The 14,312-nt window shown below is 36.2% G+C and overlaps 1 protein-coding gene across 2 annotated transcripts in view; it reads left to right on the forward strand.

Moving 5' to 3' along the window:
* The window catches only part of VAC14 (VAC14 component of PIKFYVE complex), a 3,391,123-nt gene that overhangs the window by 299,463 nt on the left and 3,077,348 nt on the right, over positions 1 to 14,312 (forward strand). For both annotated transcript variants that reach the window (XM_044081299.1, XM_044081298.1), the window contains exons 5-6: positions 6,477 to 6,584; positions 13,872 to 13,981. In XM_044081299.1, coding sequence (XP_043937234.1) covers positions 6,477 to 6,584; positions 13,872 to 13,981 — 218 coding nt within the window. The remainder of the gene's footprint in view (positions 1 to 6,476; positions 6,585 to 13,871; positions 13,982 to 14,312) is intronic.

The following is a 14,312-nucleotide window of genomic DNA, read 5'->3' on the forward strand; positions in this document are numbered from 1 at the left end:
ATTTTGGAGATGCAAAGTTGAGGATTGCAGGAAACAGTTGGTGGAAGAAAACAATAGGTATGCTGGGACTGATCATATTATAGTGATCACTGCTCTGTCTTGGTAGGCTATCAGACAGAGCTTAGTGTCTGAGAACTCCAAGTTGAAGTTCATTGCTATGATTTGATATTATTTCACTTTTTCTGGTAGTAAACCAGATATGTCTGATGACAGTGGTAGCAATACACACTGCCCACACCACGATACGCTTGTATTTATTTTTTTATTTAACGTTTACGTGGAAATACATTGCTGTGCATTTTTTCATTCTCTTCTCTTTTGAGACATCAGGAGTACAGAGAATGTGGGTATCATTTTTTTGGTCCTAGCTGAGGTATGAAAAAAAATGGCAGTTACAGGATTAATTGGGGGAACAGTGTTTGTTGATGAGCAACATGGGCTTTATATTTATTTGATTCCTTCATGGACAAAGGTAATGTACCATCTCAGGAGTACATTCCACTGGGCCACTACGTGTGCGTTTTGTATGCTAGTAATTTATTAGAAGTCTGTGGACTTTTATATTATGACCTGCCCTCAGGGAACTGGCATATGGCCTTTTTTATAGAAAGCTGGTGAAGCCAGCATTTCAGAGGGCTTTAGTTGTTACTGTCTGGTTCTGTGGTTAGTTTTGGCTGAGGGGCTATTTAACTTCTGAACAAAAGCTTAGGTAAAACCACTTTCCAGAATACATGCATACTAAATTCTTAGTATGTCGGAAGTATAAAGTCCTACGTATTTCACCAGAAAAAAATATATTTTCCAATAGTAACATGCCATGAGTACAGTCCTATTCTTTCATATCCTTAAAGCTGTGGTGTCAGAGTCAAAGGTGAGCTGTAAGGTTTCAGTTGCAGTCTTAGATGTGTTTTGTAGCTAAATACCCTGTTGCTTTTAGCTGAACGTTTTGTAATGATGTCTCAAAGTATGACAAAGAGAGGACTTTGTGGCCATAGGTTGTGTGCCTTTACTGCTGGTCTAACATGTTGTATTATGGTCATTTTGTACTCTGGATCTGAGGTGAATTTCTGCTCAGTGTAATGACCTATAGTACTTCTTTCCTGTGTAGTCATTGCATCATAAGTAAACATTTTATTTATTTCTCCCGAAAAAAAGCATTTTTTTCCTTGGCTGGACATATGACCCCCTCTCCTTTAGACTCATGTGCAGTAAACTCCATTACAAGAAGGTAAAGTTGTGTATGTGTCTTTACAACTGGAACAACCATCTAAGTGTATCTTGTATCTGGGGATCATCTGAGGGTCATGACATATTATTTTGAGAAATTCATGTGCTTACAGAGAAATTGCCCGTTATTGATAGGGACGACCAGTAGTTTATATAGCCATTTAGGTGTCCTACGCTTTTCAAATTTATTTTATAAAAGAGGCATTTTTTTGCATTTTTTAAGCTGATGCATTTAGTATATATAAGAATGCAATTATTGGTGTGTTCATATGAAATGGGACAAAAATAATGCTCTTTTCTATGGAAAAGTAATATTTTTTTGTCATTTTTGTGTGGTTTGGGCAAAATATTCATATTTTGCATGTTCTGAGATGTACTCATATTTAAAATTCTCTTGTATATTTTTGTAAAAGTTATTGAGTATGCAAAAAAATGAAATTGGGATTAACTAGAGGTCTGGAAAACTGCATAAGAATATCTTGATGTTAAGAGGGAATTTGGACAAGAATGGCATTTGTAAATTTTCAGAATGAAACTTTTACAAAATAGCAGAAAACATATGGTGGAGCTTTCAGTTCTCTTCAAACTAAAAATAAACAAAAGGCAACAAAAACAAATATATAATATTGGTGTGATTTCATACGTAAAAGGAATATTTTCATATTTGTATACATAATCATAAATATTAAAATTCAAGATGCCTTCTCCTTTGTTTTCTTTGAGGGTAAGGCCCAAGTTTTATGGTGTATTATAGATACTTCTGTCAGTAACATTCTGTGACAATTTAATGAATAAATGTTAAACCATTTTGAGGATATAGTCTTTTAAATCAAAGAACTAAAATAACCCAAAACGGACAATATTCTGGTGACCAAACTGAAAAAGCATGGCAGCTAAGGGGTTAAATATGACATCAGTAGTTACTGTTGCGTCTGTCACTGTGATGGCATCCAAGTGCTTATTTGCAGTCTTTTGAGTTTTCCACAATTCAACTGGAGTTGTTCAGGAACCAAGGAATGTTCTTCAGTTTTTGTAAAGTGACGTATTTTTTTTCACTTGCATTCAGTGCATTTTCTACTATAATGTCTGAGTGCTGACATAGTATTAGTTTCACGTAAGCTAAAGTACAATAGCTGTCTGCTTCTATTGCTTCTTTTCTGTGCCTGTATGCAGTTCTGTGCATTACATTGCTTTCTTCTGGTTTTGTGGTGGCTAGTGTTTCAGTACGTTTACATTATGACATATTCAATATTTTTTGTTTCAGCCATATATGGTGTGACACCCCTGCAACTGGCCCAGTAATCAAGGAGCCTCAATCCTCACCACTTGCCATAGTGAGGGACATACACAATGGGAGGACGACAAGTACACACACAGTAAAGTGCAGTTTCCCTTAAGAGCACACAGAGATAACAGTCAGTCTGGGACTGGATTCTCCCTCCCTCTCTCCCCATATCCCCAATAAGACTCCCCACTGGCACAGCTATAGGGTTGAGATCTCAGCAGAGTGGTCAAGCCAAAACCTCCAGCATCCTTCTCTCTGCCCAGCCAGGGCTACATATCCCTGTCCAAGTAGCTGACACACACGCACACTCTTTAAGATTTGATTTATATACAAACACTCACACACACACACACACACACACACACACACACACACACACACACACACACACACGCACACACACCTGGGACAGGCTGGCACAGGTTTACTATCTATGCCCACTTCTGCCCAGACTATAAGATAGTTATCACTGCCACCAACCAACTCTTTATCAGCTACTATAAGGCCCTTACAAAGGGTGTCCAATCCTACTGTGTAATGTTACTAATAATCCAAATGGTAGTTTTGACCAAGCGAGTGGCCTGTACAGTGTCACCAAATACATATGCAAGTACGCTAAGAGCTTGAATATGTCTCATAAATATCAGCCACAAAGATATATTTAACTATATTTAATAATAAATAATAAAAGAACAAGACAATACTCAGTACATCAACACAGTGATTTCAGAGTTCAGAATCACAGGAAATATTTTAAAACATTGCAGGACAGTCTCAAATAAATACAGAAAACATCTAAAATGATCTTTACTATATTCCTATATGTATCTAAGAGAGATACTGTGCCCTGAATCTTACAGACAGGAAAATGCAGATGATGATGATGATGATGAGTGGATGTTCTTGCTACATCCAAGACAAAATACAAAATGCCCAGTCTCTCTCTGAGAGACTTCCCAAATCAATATCACTTTTTACTGCTGGGTTAGCTTGAGTGACATCACTCTTTGTCACCTGACTTCAGTTCCCAGGCTAAGCAGAAACTTAACAAAATTTTAACATCTCTGTGTTAGAAATACATATCTCTCAGAACTGTGCAGTTGCTAGGAAGTCATAAAGCAGTAAATCTCTTTTTTACATTTTAAACCTAGTAACTACTTCTCTCCAAGACAACAGAAAAAACTTCTAGCTCTAGACATCCTGTCTCCTTGCTGCATTGAAACCAGCTTTTATAGAACATCGTAAAGCACTTAATTTCAACTTATTTTCTTGAAGTTTTGTAAGTTAATCTTCTATGTTCCAGCAGGGTATGCTGTGGTTACATTCTTGAAGCTCAGTACATAACATGCAGTTCTGTATAAATCATATCAATATTCACAAATGACATAGAATTATTTACAAAATTCCAGATAGTTGGACTGGCAGTGTCACATATGGTACCACGTTTTTGACATATGACCTTTTGACTTTGGTCTTTCTGCATTGTGTCTTTTGACAGTCATATATCGTCTACTCAGAGGCGATCTCTGCTTAACATACAAGGCCATGTCAAACCCAGAGCTGTTGGACATGCTACACTTAAAGAAATCCCAATCCCTCAGAGCCACACACTCCAGGGATCTAAACCTTGTCATCACAATGAACAAAACATGCTGAAGGAATAGGTTCCTGACCCAGAGACTCCCCAGACTCTGGAATAGACTGCCCATACACGTCAAGCAGAGCGCCTCTTTGGCCCTCTTCAAAAGGAACCTTGATGATTGGATGGGAGATAGGAAATTCACCCCAGGGATCACGTCAGTCACCCTGCTAGACAGTAAATACTGTGGGAAGAAATAGCCAGGGAATTGTTATGGCTAGGCTTGTATAGGCCCTAGGGCCGATAGCCTAGTACCAACCTATGAACCTATTAGAGATTTAGCATTGCTTTCAACTACTCTGCATTGAATAAAAAGTCTGTCAGCTAATCTGTCTCCTGTTAATTTTAATTTTGTGCACTATATATTCGCTGCACTTTGTTTTATGCTTACATTATAGTGATTGGCTTATCTGGTTGTCTGTAGCTCCATTTGTCTTGTGGGCCAAATCATAGCATAAAAATATCATTTTGGAGTGGTCTGCCTATAAAGTTAAACACTAGTAAGTAAGTTACTGAAATAAACCAGTGTCAAAGCACATACCCAGTAAGTACGGAAGCCATGTTTCCTGAAGGTGATCTAAAGGCCAGTATACATTTGTTAGATGGAGTCCTGAACCCTTTAACCCAGTCTTTTTATTCATTGCAACCTTAAATTGTGGGTGTTGTTTAGATCTGATCTTTAAGCCTGGATTAACCACTTCTCATTATGTTGTGACATACTGAAACACCTCATGTTTTATGTTCAGAAGCTTCCAAATGTGTTTTGCTGGAGTAGCTGGTGAAAGATTGAGCTATACATGTTCTAGTCATATTAAACTTTGAACATGAAAATATATGCTGGAGAGTGAGGGGACATTTCTAAAGAAGACCAGATAATCTAAATATAAGTATAAAACAATTGCTTTATATTGGAAATAGGGAGTTAATAAACTGCTTGAACAGTAAATGTTGAAGGCCCCAGAGGTTGCCTTGTGAATTTTGACCATGGCTTTGTTGTTTAGACAATTTGTTGTCCTGTGACAGGCTGTCATAAGGACACTAAATAAATGCAGCTGATTTAAGAGAAGCAAGCAATTTAAACAGTTAGGGACCCTTTTTAAGGTAAACAAAAGACTGCACCAGTTACTTTACCTTTGTCTGTTGGTGATGCTCTGGTTATGGGCAAGACAGAGTTTTAGAAAGTAAGGATGAAGGTTATCTGCATGAGTAAATATAGGTCAAAGAAAATCAAGTGTTGTTGTCTTTCGGCTTTTCCCGGTTAGGGGTCGCCACAGCTGAACTCGGGTCTGCTAATGATTAGCAGTAGATTTTCACGAACTCTGAGGTGCCAGCTCAATGTTCAACCTTCAACGAAGGCACGTCCATTTACGCATGTCTTTTGAACGCCCACCCAACCGCGGGGAGGACATGCAGACTCCACACAGAAGGCACTCCCCACACTCCAGTCGAGAATCGAACGGGAAAACCTCTTGCTGTGAGGCAACAACGCTACCGCTGCACCACCGCAGAAGTCTCAAAGAAACTCAAGTGTAAAGTTCTGAAATATTTGCTTGAATAGTCTAGTAAGATAGAATGTTTGACTAATAATAGTTGTGGATCGTGACATATTCACCTAAAAGTTACTGTGACATTAATTTGTTTTCAGAACTATACATATGCATCTTCTGCATCTTATTACATGTTTTTTTTTTTTTTGTCTTCACATGCCCAACCTTGTAACTACTCTGCCCAAGGCATAGACAGGAAATTAGAGCTACTACTGCTTACTTTTCAGAAGCTCACAATATAGCTTTTTTATTGAAGCTTGATGTTTTTAATATAAAAACACAACACTGGCAGGGCCTTTTTTCTCTTAATGTACAAGTTTAGGATTTGTTATTTCATTTCTGATCAAGGAAAATGACTTTTACACAGGGATGCTTTTGGATATTGGGTAGTGGTCTCATTCTAGGTAACCATAATGTGATGCTGGTGTCTTTCTCAATGTACTCACTGTTTTTCCTCATTTAAAGGTATACATTGTGGTATCACTGAATGCTGGGAAGTGGGGGCATAAATGATTGGTAAATGAATTTGACTTAAGAATTTGCAGTGGTTGTATTTTGAAACCTACAAAGGACTGTCTTATGGAGATGCCAGTTTGTAAGAATGTATTACACTGACCATATTCTGTAAGTTCTTAGTTTTGCCAAACTGCATCTTCAGAAAGTTAAACATTCAGGCCTTAACTTCAGTGTGTAGATTCAGCAGATACATTTTTTGAAGTGTGTTCATAATGTTATTACAGATTTGCTTAAATGGTTCTGTATTTTTTATATCTTTCAGGATATTGTAACAGAGAGTAACAAGTTTGATTTAGTGTCATTTGTTCCCCTGCTTCGGGAAAGAATATACTCCAATAACCAGTATTTACGACAGTTCATCATTTCTTGGGTAAGTGTTAAGTGTTGATAATTCTGCAATAGAGAACTGCTCACTTTTGTAAACTGATGAAGTATTTTTAAATGCAAGGCAACTCTTTAACCCAGTTTATTGTCATATTTCTCTGTACCCTTATTTAGGAAGTCACTTGGTATACAAAGATGTTGGTGTGTGTGGTAGGAATGTTTATTAGAAATACTTCAGCAGAAAAGCTAAATAAATAAATACATAAAAACTGGCATGCTGTACACCAGAATTCTGCTTTTGGAGAATAACAAATAATTTTTTTTTATAAACTTTGTAAAGCTACTCTTGCTGTTTCCTTGTAGCATATCTGCTTACAGTATTCATTACAGCTGGCAAACATTTGAGTTAGAAATAAGTCTAATAAACTGTGGGTGCTGTGATGTCTGGATAATTCCCCACCAGACTGCCAACAATAATGTGACGTTCCCCACTAGTAAAATTTCACAATTTCCCTGAAGAGTACAACAGAAACATGCTCTATAACCTGGAACTGGACTGTATACTTCGGTTCGCCCTTAATGTAACTGCTTATTATAGACTTCAGAGCACAGTGTCCCAGTTTAAGACCTCTGATACACTCACACTTAAATTAAATATCATTCATCTAAACACTTCTGGGAGAGCCTGACACAGATTTCCAGCTGTGCCCCTTCCCCAAAATAATACAGTAACACACTGCCACCAATCAGAGAGCCTACGTGCCTTTTTAAAGGGGTGTCCAATTATGAAAATTAGATATTAAAACAAATGATAGCAAATGACCTAAAGCAGCCAGGCCTTTGGAGTGGCCCAAGAAGTTATCAGAACAGTTATAAGCACTCTTAAATCACTAAATAAACACTGATTAACGAGCCACAATGTAAGTTAATAAAAATATGTAATAATGAGCAAAATTATTAAAAATATAAAACAGTAATTTCCAGTAAATAAACAGAACTCAGTCACCAGGAAAATACAATCAATACTGAAGGATAGAAATCCAACATTCAGGAAAAACTCTTAACTGATTAATTACAGCTTTCATATCTGACTAAAGAGCACTGTCCCTGATCTAAACTAAATTATTACAATTGAGAAAAGGCAGGCTTACAATTTCTGGTGAGCCTTTTTTGGTATCCACTGCACAGTACAACTGTGAGCATCTGGCAACTATAACTGGCTGTTAACTGACAGCAACTGACTTCATCTGTCTTTAGCAGGCTCTTTTGCAGACTAGCTTAACTGTTACAACTGTTCCAGTTCTAATTTTCAATTATGGTTTGAAAATCAAACAACCACTATTTTCTAAAGTTGCTTCCTGTCTTTCAACCTCTGACAATAACACATAGCAACTGTCAACATTCAGATGACATCTGCAGATCAGCTGATTCTGAGGCAGTTTGCATATAGAATCTTCTTTACAAATATGTGAAGTTAGAAATGTAAAGGAACACTGTTCAAGTCTTTAAAACATTCTGTACAAACAAGTTATAAGTCAACATGTAAGAATTTATTTACATTATCATAGGTAGTCATGCTAGCATATAATACATGGGTTAATCTGAAATTATGTACAAAAACTTAAGCCAGACATGCTAGCCCAAATGACAGTGTCTAATTTCTTCACAGAAAATAATTCCTTGTCTCAGATGTGAACATCAGGAGTTTGAATTGTACTTGGCTTCAATAAAATTGATTAGAAATTAAGGGAGACCCCTACACACACACACACACACACACACACACACACACACACACACACACACACACACACACACACACACACATACACACACTTACTCAATGTAAATAAATCCAAGGTCACTGCATCTGGGGAGTAAGGCTTGTTCTACAGTGAGTGTATTCAAAAAGAGTGCATTTTGCAGTCACTGACAATTGCAAAAGTGACTATCCAACACATTGCCCACTGCTAGTGATAAAAATTGCAAGGCATAGCTTTTTCACCAAAATACATTTTGCAGTGTAAAGTAGTTACCTGTATTAACGTTTGCTTGTTGTGGTGCCATTTTTGGTTAATAAGCAAATCACTAAAAATAATCCTGCTGTTTCAAAGTACAATTATCATAAAAGTGAATTTCAGAAGACCTTTTTTTGCCAGAACTTCATTTGAGCTATGTATCATTAAAGTACCCTACAATTGCTATATTGTAGGTGTAAGCCACCCTCCCACATTATTACAGAATTTGTACAGGAACAACAAAAGCTGCATGTGCTTCTGAATGGTGAGCCTCAATGTACACCTCCATAATTCTTTTCTCTATTATCAGCAATACATTGTAACACTGTGGTGGTGTAGTATTAGTCATATTTTAGTAGTGACTTAACCTTGTTGTGTTTTACCTCCTGCAGGAATAATCCGAAATGCTGTGTAAACTAGCTTTGACAATGTCTGATGTTGGCTAAGCATTTCTAGCTGTTGTCTCATTGCTTTAGAGGAAGCTGCTTTACTGTTCAGGACAGAAAGTTTGTAACTACGTGAGAACGGTGGAACATTTTGTATAACACAAAGTGATGATACCACCATTGTTTTCATGGACTGTACTGATGTTTTAGAACTCATGTTAATACACAACTTAAGTCTGACCGTCTGACCTTTGGAGTAAACCAGCAGTCTCTGATGCAGGCTAAAGGTTAAGGATGCCGCACATTAATTGCTCTGTACGGCTGTCTGTAGCTACAGTGTTCTGTTTCCCGATTGTTGTATTTATCCTACATCTTCATTAACTTACATGCCACAATATCTGTGAACCTGGGGCAGACCTGCACAAAATTTTCCATTCTGCTTCTGTTGTCAGTAAGTCATAATTGTGAATCTCTTTGTGAAGTTCCGTGGCTGGAATTCCAGTACTGAGTCTGGATATGAATTATTCTGTTTTGCTAAGTGGTGTACTCTGTATTGTGCCTAGGCTGACACTGTCCTTCCTGTTCAATAAATTTATCATGCAGTAGCTTTGTAAAGTGTCATCAGCCAAGGAACAGGTTTTGGTGAACCAGCCATGTACTACTTTGACTACCAAGGCTAGTCTTGTTAACTGGATGGGTAGACTGGTTTTATAACAAGGTTATCCTCCTCATTCACTATCCGCATAGGAAGTAGAGTTTGAAGATCCAGATGTCCTAATTTCTAAGACTGACAACAGTAATGCAACCTCCCCTCCTTGTGCTGTGCCTGCCCTTCAAAAAAAAAAAAAAAAAAAAAAATCATCCACAGATAAGACGAACAAAAGAGACCAACAACAAAAACACGATTGGTTTTATTATTTAGCAATTTCATTCACAGGACTTCTTCAGAATTAAACCAAGCTGATAATCACTCACTTTTATATAAAATTCAAAATAGAAAGTAATAAGTTAATGAATTAACCAATTAATGTAACAATAAAAAAAAATTTAAAGTGATATGACATAAATACTTTTACAAGAAACATTTAATACTTATAGTATCATTATGTCCAGGCATTTGTCAGATTGCATTCTCAGTTGCCATAATGTTTCCTTTTTCAACAACTGTTTTTTTATAGTTACCACCCATGTAATATTCAGATAGATGTTCTAAAACCAAGAAATAAAATTTCTTAAAAGAAACATAGGTTAAAGAATACTTATAAAGTGCATTGTTTTTGTCTTTAGTCTAATCACATACAAATACTGATTAATCCATTTCTGTAACTTTCTGGTGGTCATACCAATATAGACAGCCTCACAATGTGAACAAATAGCAATGTATACCAGACCTGTAGAATTACAGTCGTAATGGACATTAATGCCAATGCTTCTGTCCATGTGGGAAAGTATAATAGATGGTCCTTCTGAGATGTAACTACAGACACCGCAAAACCCACTTATACATCCCATGTTTTTCCATTGTGAATGCTCAAGGCTTCTTGGTTTTATCATTTTGCAAATAGTGCTTAATAGACTTATACTTTTTTTGCATATGAAATTGGGTGAAGCACCCATTACCTTAAAGACATCAGTATTTCCATTAAACACCTTCCAGTTCCTGTTAATAATGTCCTTAATGTTCCCAACACCCACTGTTATGTGTAAAATAAAACTGTATACGAGAAAGAAAACTATACCAACAAATGCTGAAAGCCAGTCCCATGAGCAAACTATCAAAAGAAAAAAACATTAAAATAAAACTGTCAGTAAATATTTTGTCCTTATTTTCTGACATACTGCTCACTAAAATAGGAGAAACACTTCTAGTCTCTTCTGTTTGATTTCATCAGTAGTACGGTCTAACAACCTTAATTCATATCCTCTGTCACTGAGCAGAATGTCTTTTATAGTCTCTAAAAAATATCTTGATCAGTGGTAAGCCAAGATGATCTGATCACCTGGACCCTAGGAAAGTTTTTCTTCATATAAACAGGGTGTGGACTTTAATAGTGCAAATAGTTATTTGAAAAACAAGGTTTCCTAAAAATTCTTTGAAACCTCTGTAGAACTGATGGTGACATCCAAAAAAGGTACGCAGACATGCAAGCCATCTAAAGTAAAAGAAACTGCACACTATTATTAACATCCTGAATAAACTGCTTTATTTGGTCAGTGGATGTGTCCATGATGAGAAACAAGTTATCGACTAATCTTTTATACATTTTAATGTGTGCTAAAAAACAGGATCAGTTTAAGTATTTTAGTTTTCCACCACCACATGATAATGTTAGCAAAGGAAGGTTCCATGGTGGCCCCCATGGCAACCCCCTTCTTTTGTTGGTAATACTTGCCATTAATAGTGAAGAAATTATTCTTCAGCATTACTTCCATTAGTTCACATATAGTGCTGATGGTATCCCTGTAAAGTCAGTGAATTTAGACAGAAATAGTCTCAAATATTCCATACCATCTGTAATAGGGATACCAGTGTATAGAGACTTAACATTGAATGTGAAAAGTGTGATTCCAGCAACTTCAGTAGTGAAGTGCCTTAAACAGTCCAAAAAGTGCCAAGAATCTTTGACATGACTGTCTAACTGTTGTGCAAGAGGATTTAAAATATAATCCAAAAATAATTAAATACATTCTGTTCCACTCCCTCCTACAGAAATGATAGGTTTGTTTGGGTATTCCAAACAAAACCGTTATCTTAGGATTCTTAACAACAAGAAACTGAAAACATTCAAGAGAATTAGATCCATTAGCTAGCAAGTCTAATAAGATGTTATGTATGTATTTATAACATGAATGATTTTCTACTAAAGAAATACATTTATATTCTTCATTCGCAAGCATTTTTCCATTTCCTGAACATAATCAGCCTGATACATGATAATGAGCCTGCTCCCTTTGTCAGCTTTCATGCATCTTAAATCAGACCTGGAACTCAAATTGGACAATGCCAACCTTTCATGTTTAGTCAAGTTAAAAAAGCTTCTCTGAACTTTACTGTTAGTCATACTCAAATTTCATGTTCACACACATCATGAAATGCAGAACTGCTTGTTTGCAAAGCAGGATTAAAGCTACTCCATTTTTTAAAAGGACAGCAATCCTGAATCTCAATGTCTTGAAAAATGTATGCTAAATTTAGCTTCCTACAAAATAACTTCAAATCAAACTAGTGTTGCAAACTCCAAAATTAACCCATTACCCCCTTGACAAATGAACACTAAATCATCAATATATCTATAATTCCAAATCATATGCTTCCTAAAAAACTCGTGATATTCTGTTTCAAATAAGCCCATTAGCAGCTTAGCATACATGGGGGTGAAAGGTGCCCCATTGCAGTCATCTGTAACTAGTGATATAGTTCTTTATTAAATTCAAATAATTATTCACTAAACAAAAATGGACCAATTCTATAGCATATAGCATAACTCCATAAAGGACTCACCCCTAAGTAATACTTAACAGCCTCTATAACAAAAGCATGTTTAATATTAGTATATATGCTTTGTACATCCAGCATAATCCAGAACATATCACTTGTCCAGTTGATATCTAATATTTTAGTTATGATATCAAAAGTATCCCCAATGTAAGAGTGTAATTTAGCAACAAAAGAAAATAGGTGCTTATGAAGTAGCACACCTATATTATGTAGGAAATATTTGCATGCAGATACAATGGGCCTTCCAGGAGGATTAAAACAATATTTGTGAATCTTAGGCAGACAGTTAAAAACGAGCCATAGTATACCCCTTACTGTTAAACTTATTGTCTATATCATCTTTGGACAAATATCCCAGTCTATTACCTTTATTTAGTAACTCTTAGAACTTCCCCAAGGCTTCCTTATATGCATCCAAATTAACTATTTCATATACATTTTTGTCAGTGAGATGTTTATAACATATTTTTAAATACTGGTTATAGTGCATTACTACACTTGTACCTTTGTCTGATGGTTTAAATATCAATTCATTCTATTTGCTTAAATCTTTTGAGGACTATCCATTCAGATTTAGTTAAACATGATGCTGCTTGTCTGTTTACATGAAATTTAGCTTTGGCTTCCATTTTTCTTATAAGCCTTTCATCAGATGTCATGATTTTCTTGCACATCCCAAAACTTGCTGTTAAGTGGATTATCAATCGTCTGTATTGCCTATAGAAATGGTTATAGTTTATGTACAAGCATTTGCATTTATTGTTTGATGGACTGACATACTAGACACTGTGACTGATTAAGTACTTTCCAGCTTGTAATGCCCCTGTCTGTCTAGGGGTTTGCCTTCAGTGTATCTTCATAGCAATATGATAAGTTCCAAAATTCATGTTATCCTGGGCTGATGGCCTTAAGCCTTCTAGGAACAGAGACTCCTTAACACTACAGCTGAATGTATAAACATAGAAAACAAAATGCAAACATAGTCATGTTACGGGCATAATGACACCCACTGTTTTCACAGATTTATTTGAATGTGTTTACCAGGATAAAACACTGATGCAACAATGACTATTTACATGTTCAGCCTAGAAAGATAAAAAGGTCATTGAAGGCAGCCATTATGGCTGGTTGCACTGAGATCCTACCCTTGTAAATCACTGCAAGTTTGTGTCACTATATTTATGGGAATATTAATTAGAGTCAAATGAAAGTGGTAAGGAGAAAGAATTAGAAAATGGAAGGCAATGTCTTACTAAGAGGATGTTTTGCTTATTGAAGGTATACACTGAATCATATATTCCTGACTACTATGATTCCGAAGAAAAAAATGTATGCAATGCATTTCCATTTGCATTGTTAAAACCTGTATATTTCAGTTGTAGACATAGATTTATGCTGTCTAAAAAATACTTTTTCATTGTCATTTGTAGATATTGGTGCTAGAATCTGTACCAGATATCAACCTGTTAGAGTACCTTCCCGAAATCCTGGATGGACTATTTCAAATCCTTGGAGACAGCAGCAAGGAGATCAGGAAAATGTAAGACACAGAATTGCATAGGTAGCCCTTTGCAAAAAAGAAACAGGAAAGACTTTTGCCAGTATTCTGTTATGCATTTATATGGAAATTATGTAGTAATTCACAGATGCATGATAAGTAAATGTGAAAGACCACCATTTCACTAGTGAATGTACATTTGCATTGTGCTGCTTCTATAAAGACATTCTCAGACATATATCCATCACTGTAAGTCAAGGCTGAATTTGTCAACAGAGCATACAGTATTCAAGAATACAAAAGTAGCTCTGTTGGTGAAGGGTTTCTGTGGGTTGATAGTTGTCTTATAGTTCATTAAAAATGTTGCCATCCT

The sequence above is a fragment of the Protopterus annectens genome, chromosome 8.part0 (assembly GCF_019279795.1).
Source record: "Protopterus annectens isolate FY-2018-M chromosome 8.part0, PAN1.0, whole genome shotgun sequence".
Classification (NCBI taxonomy): domain Eukaryota; kingdom Metazoa; phylum Chordata; order Ceratodontiformes; family Protopteridae; genus Protopterus; species Protopterus annectens.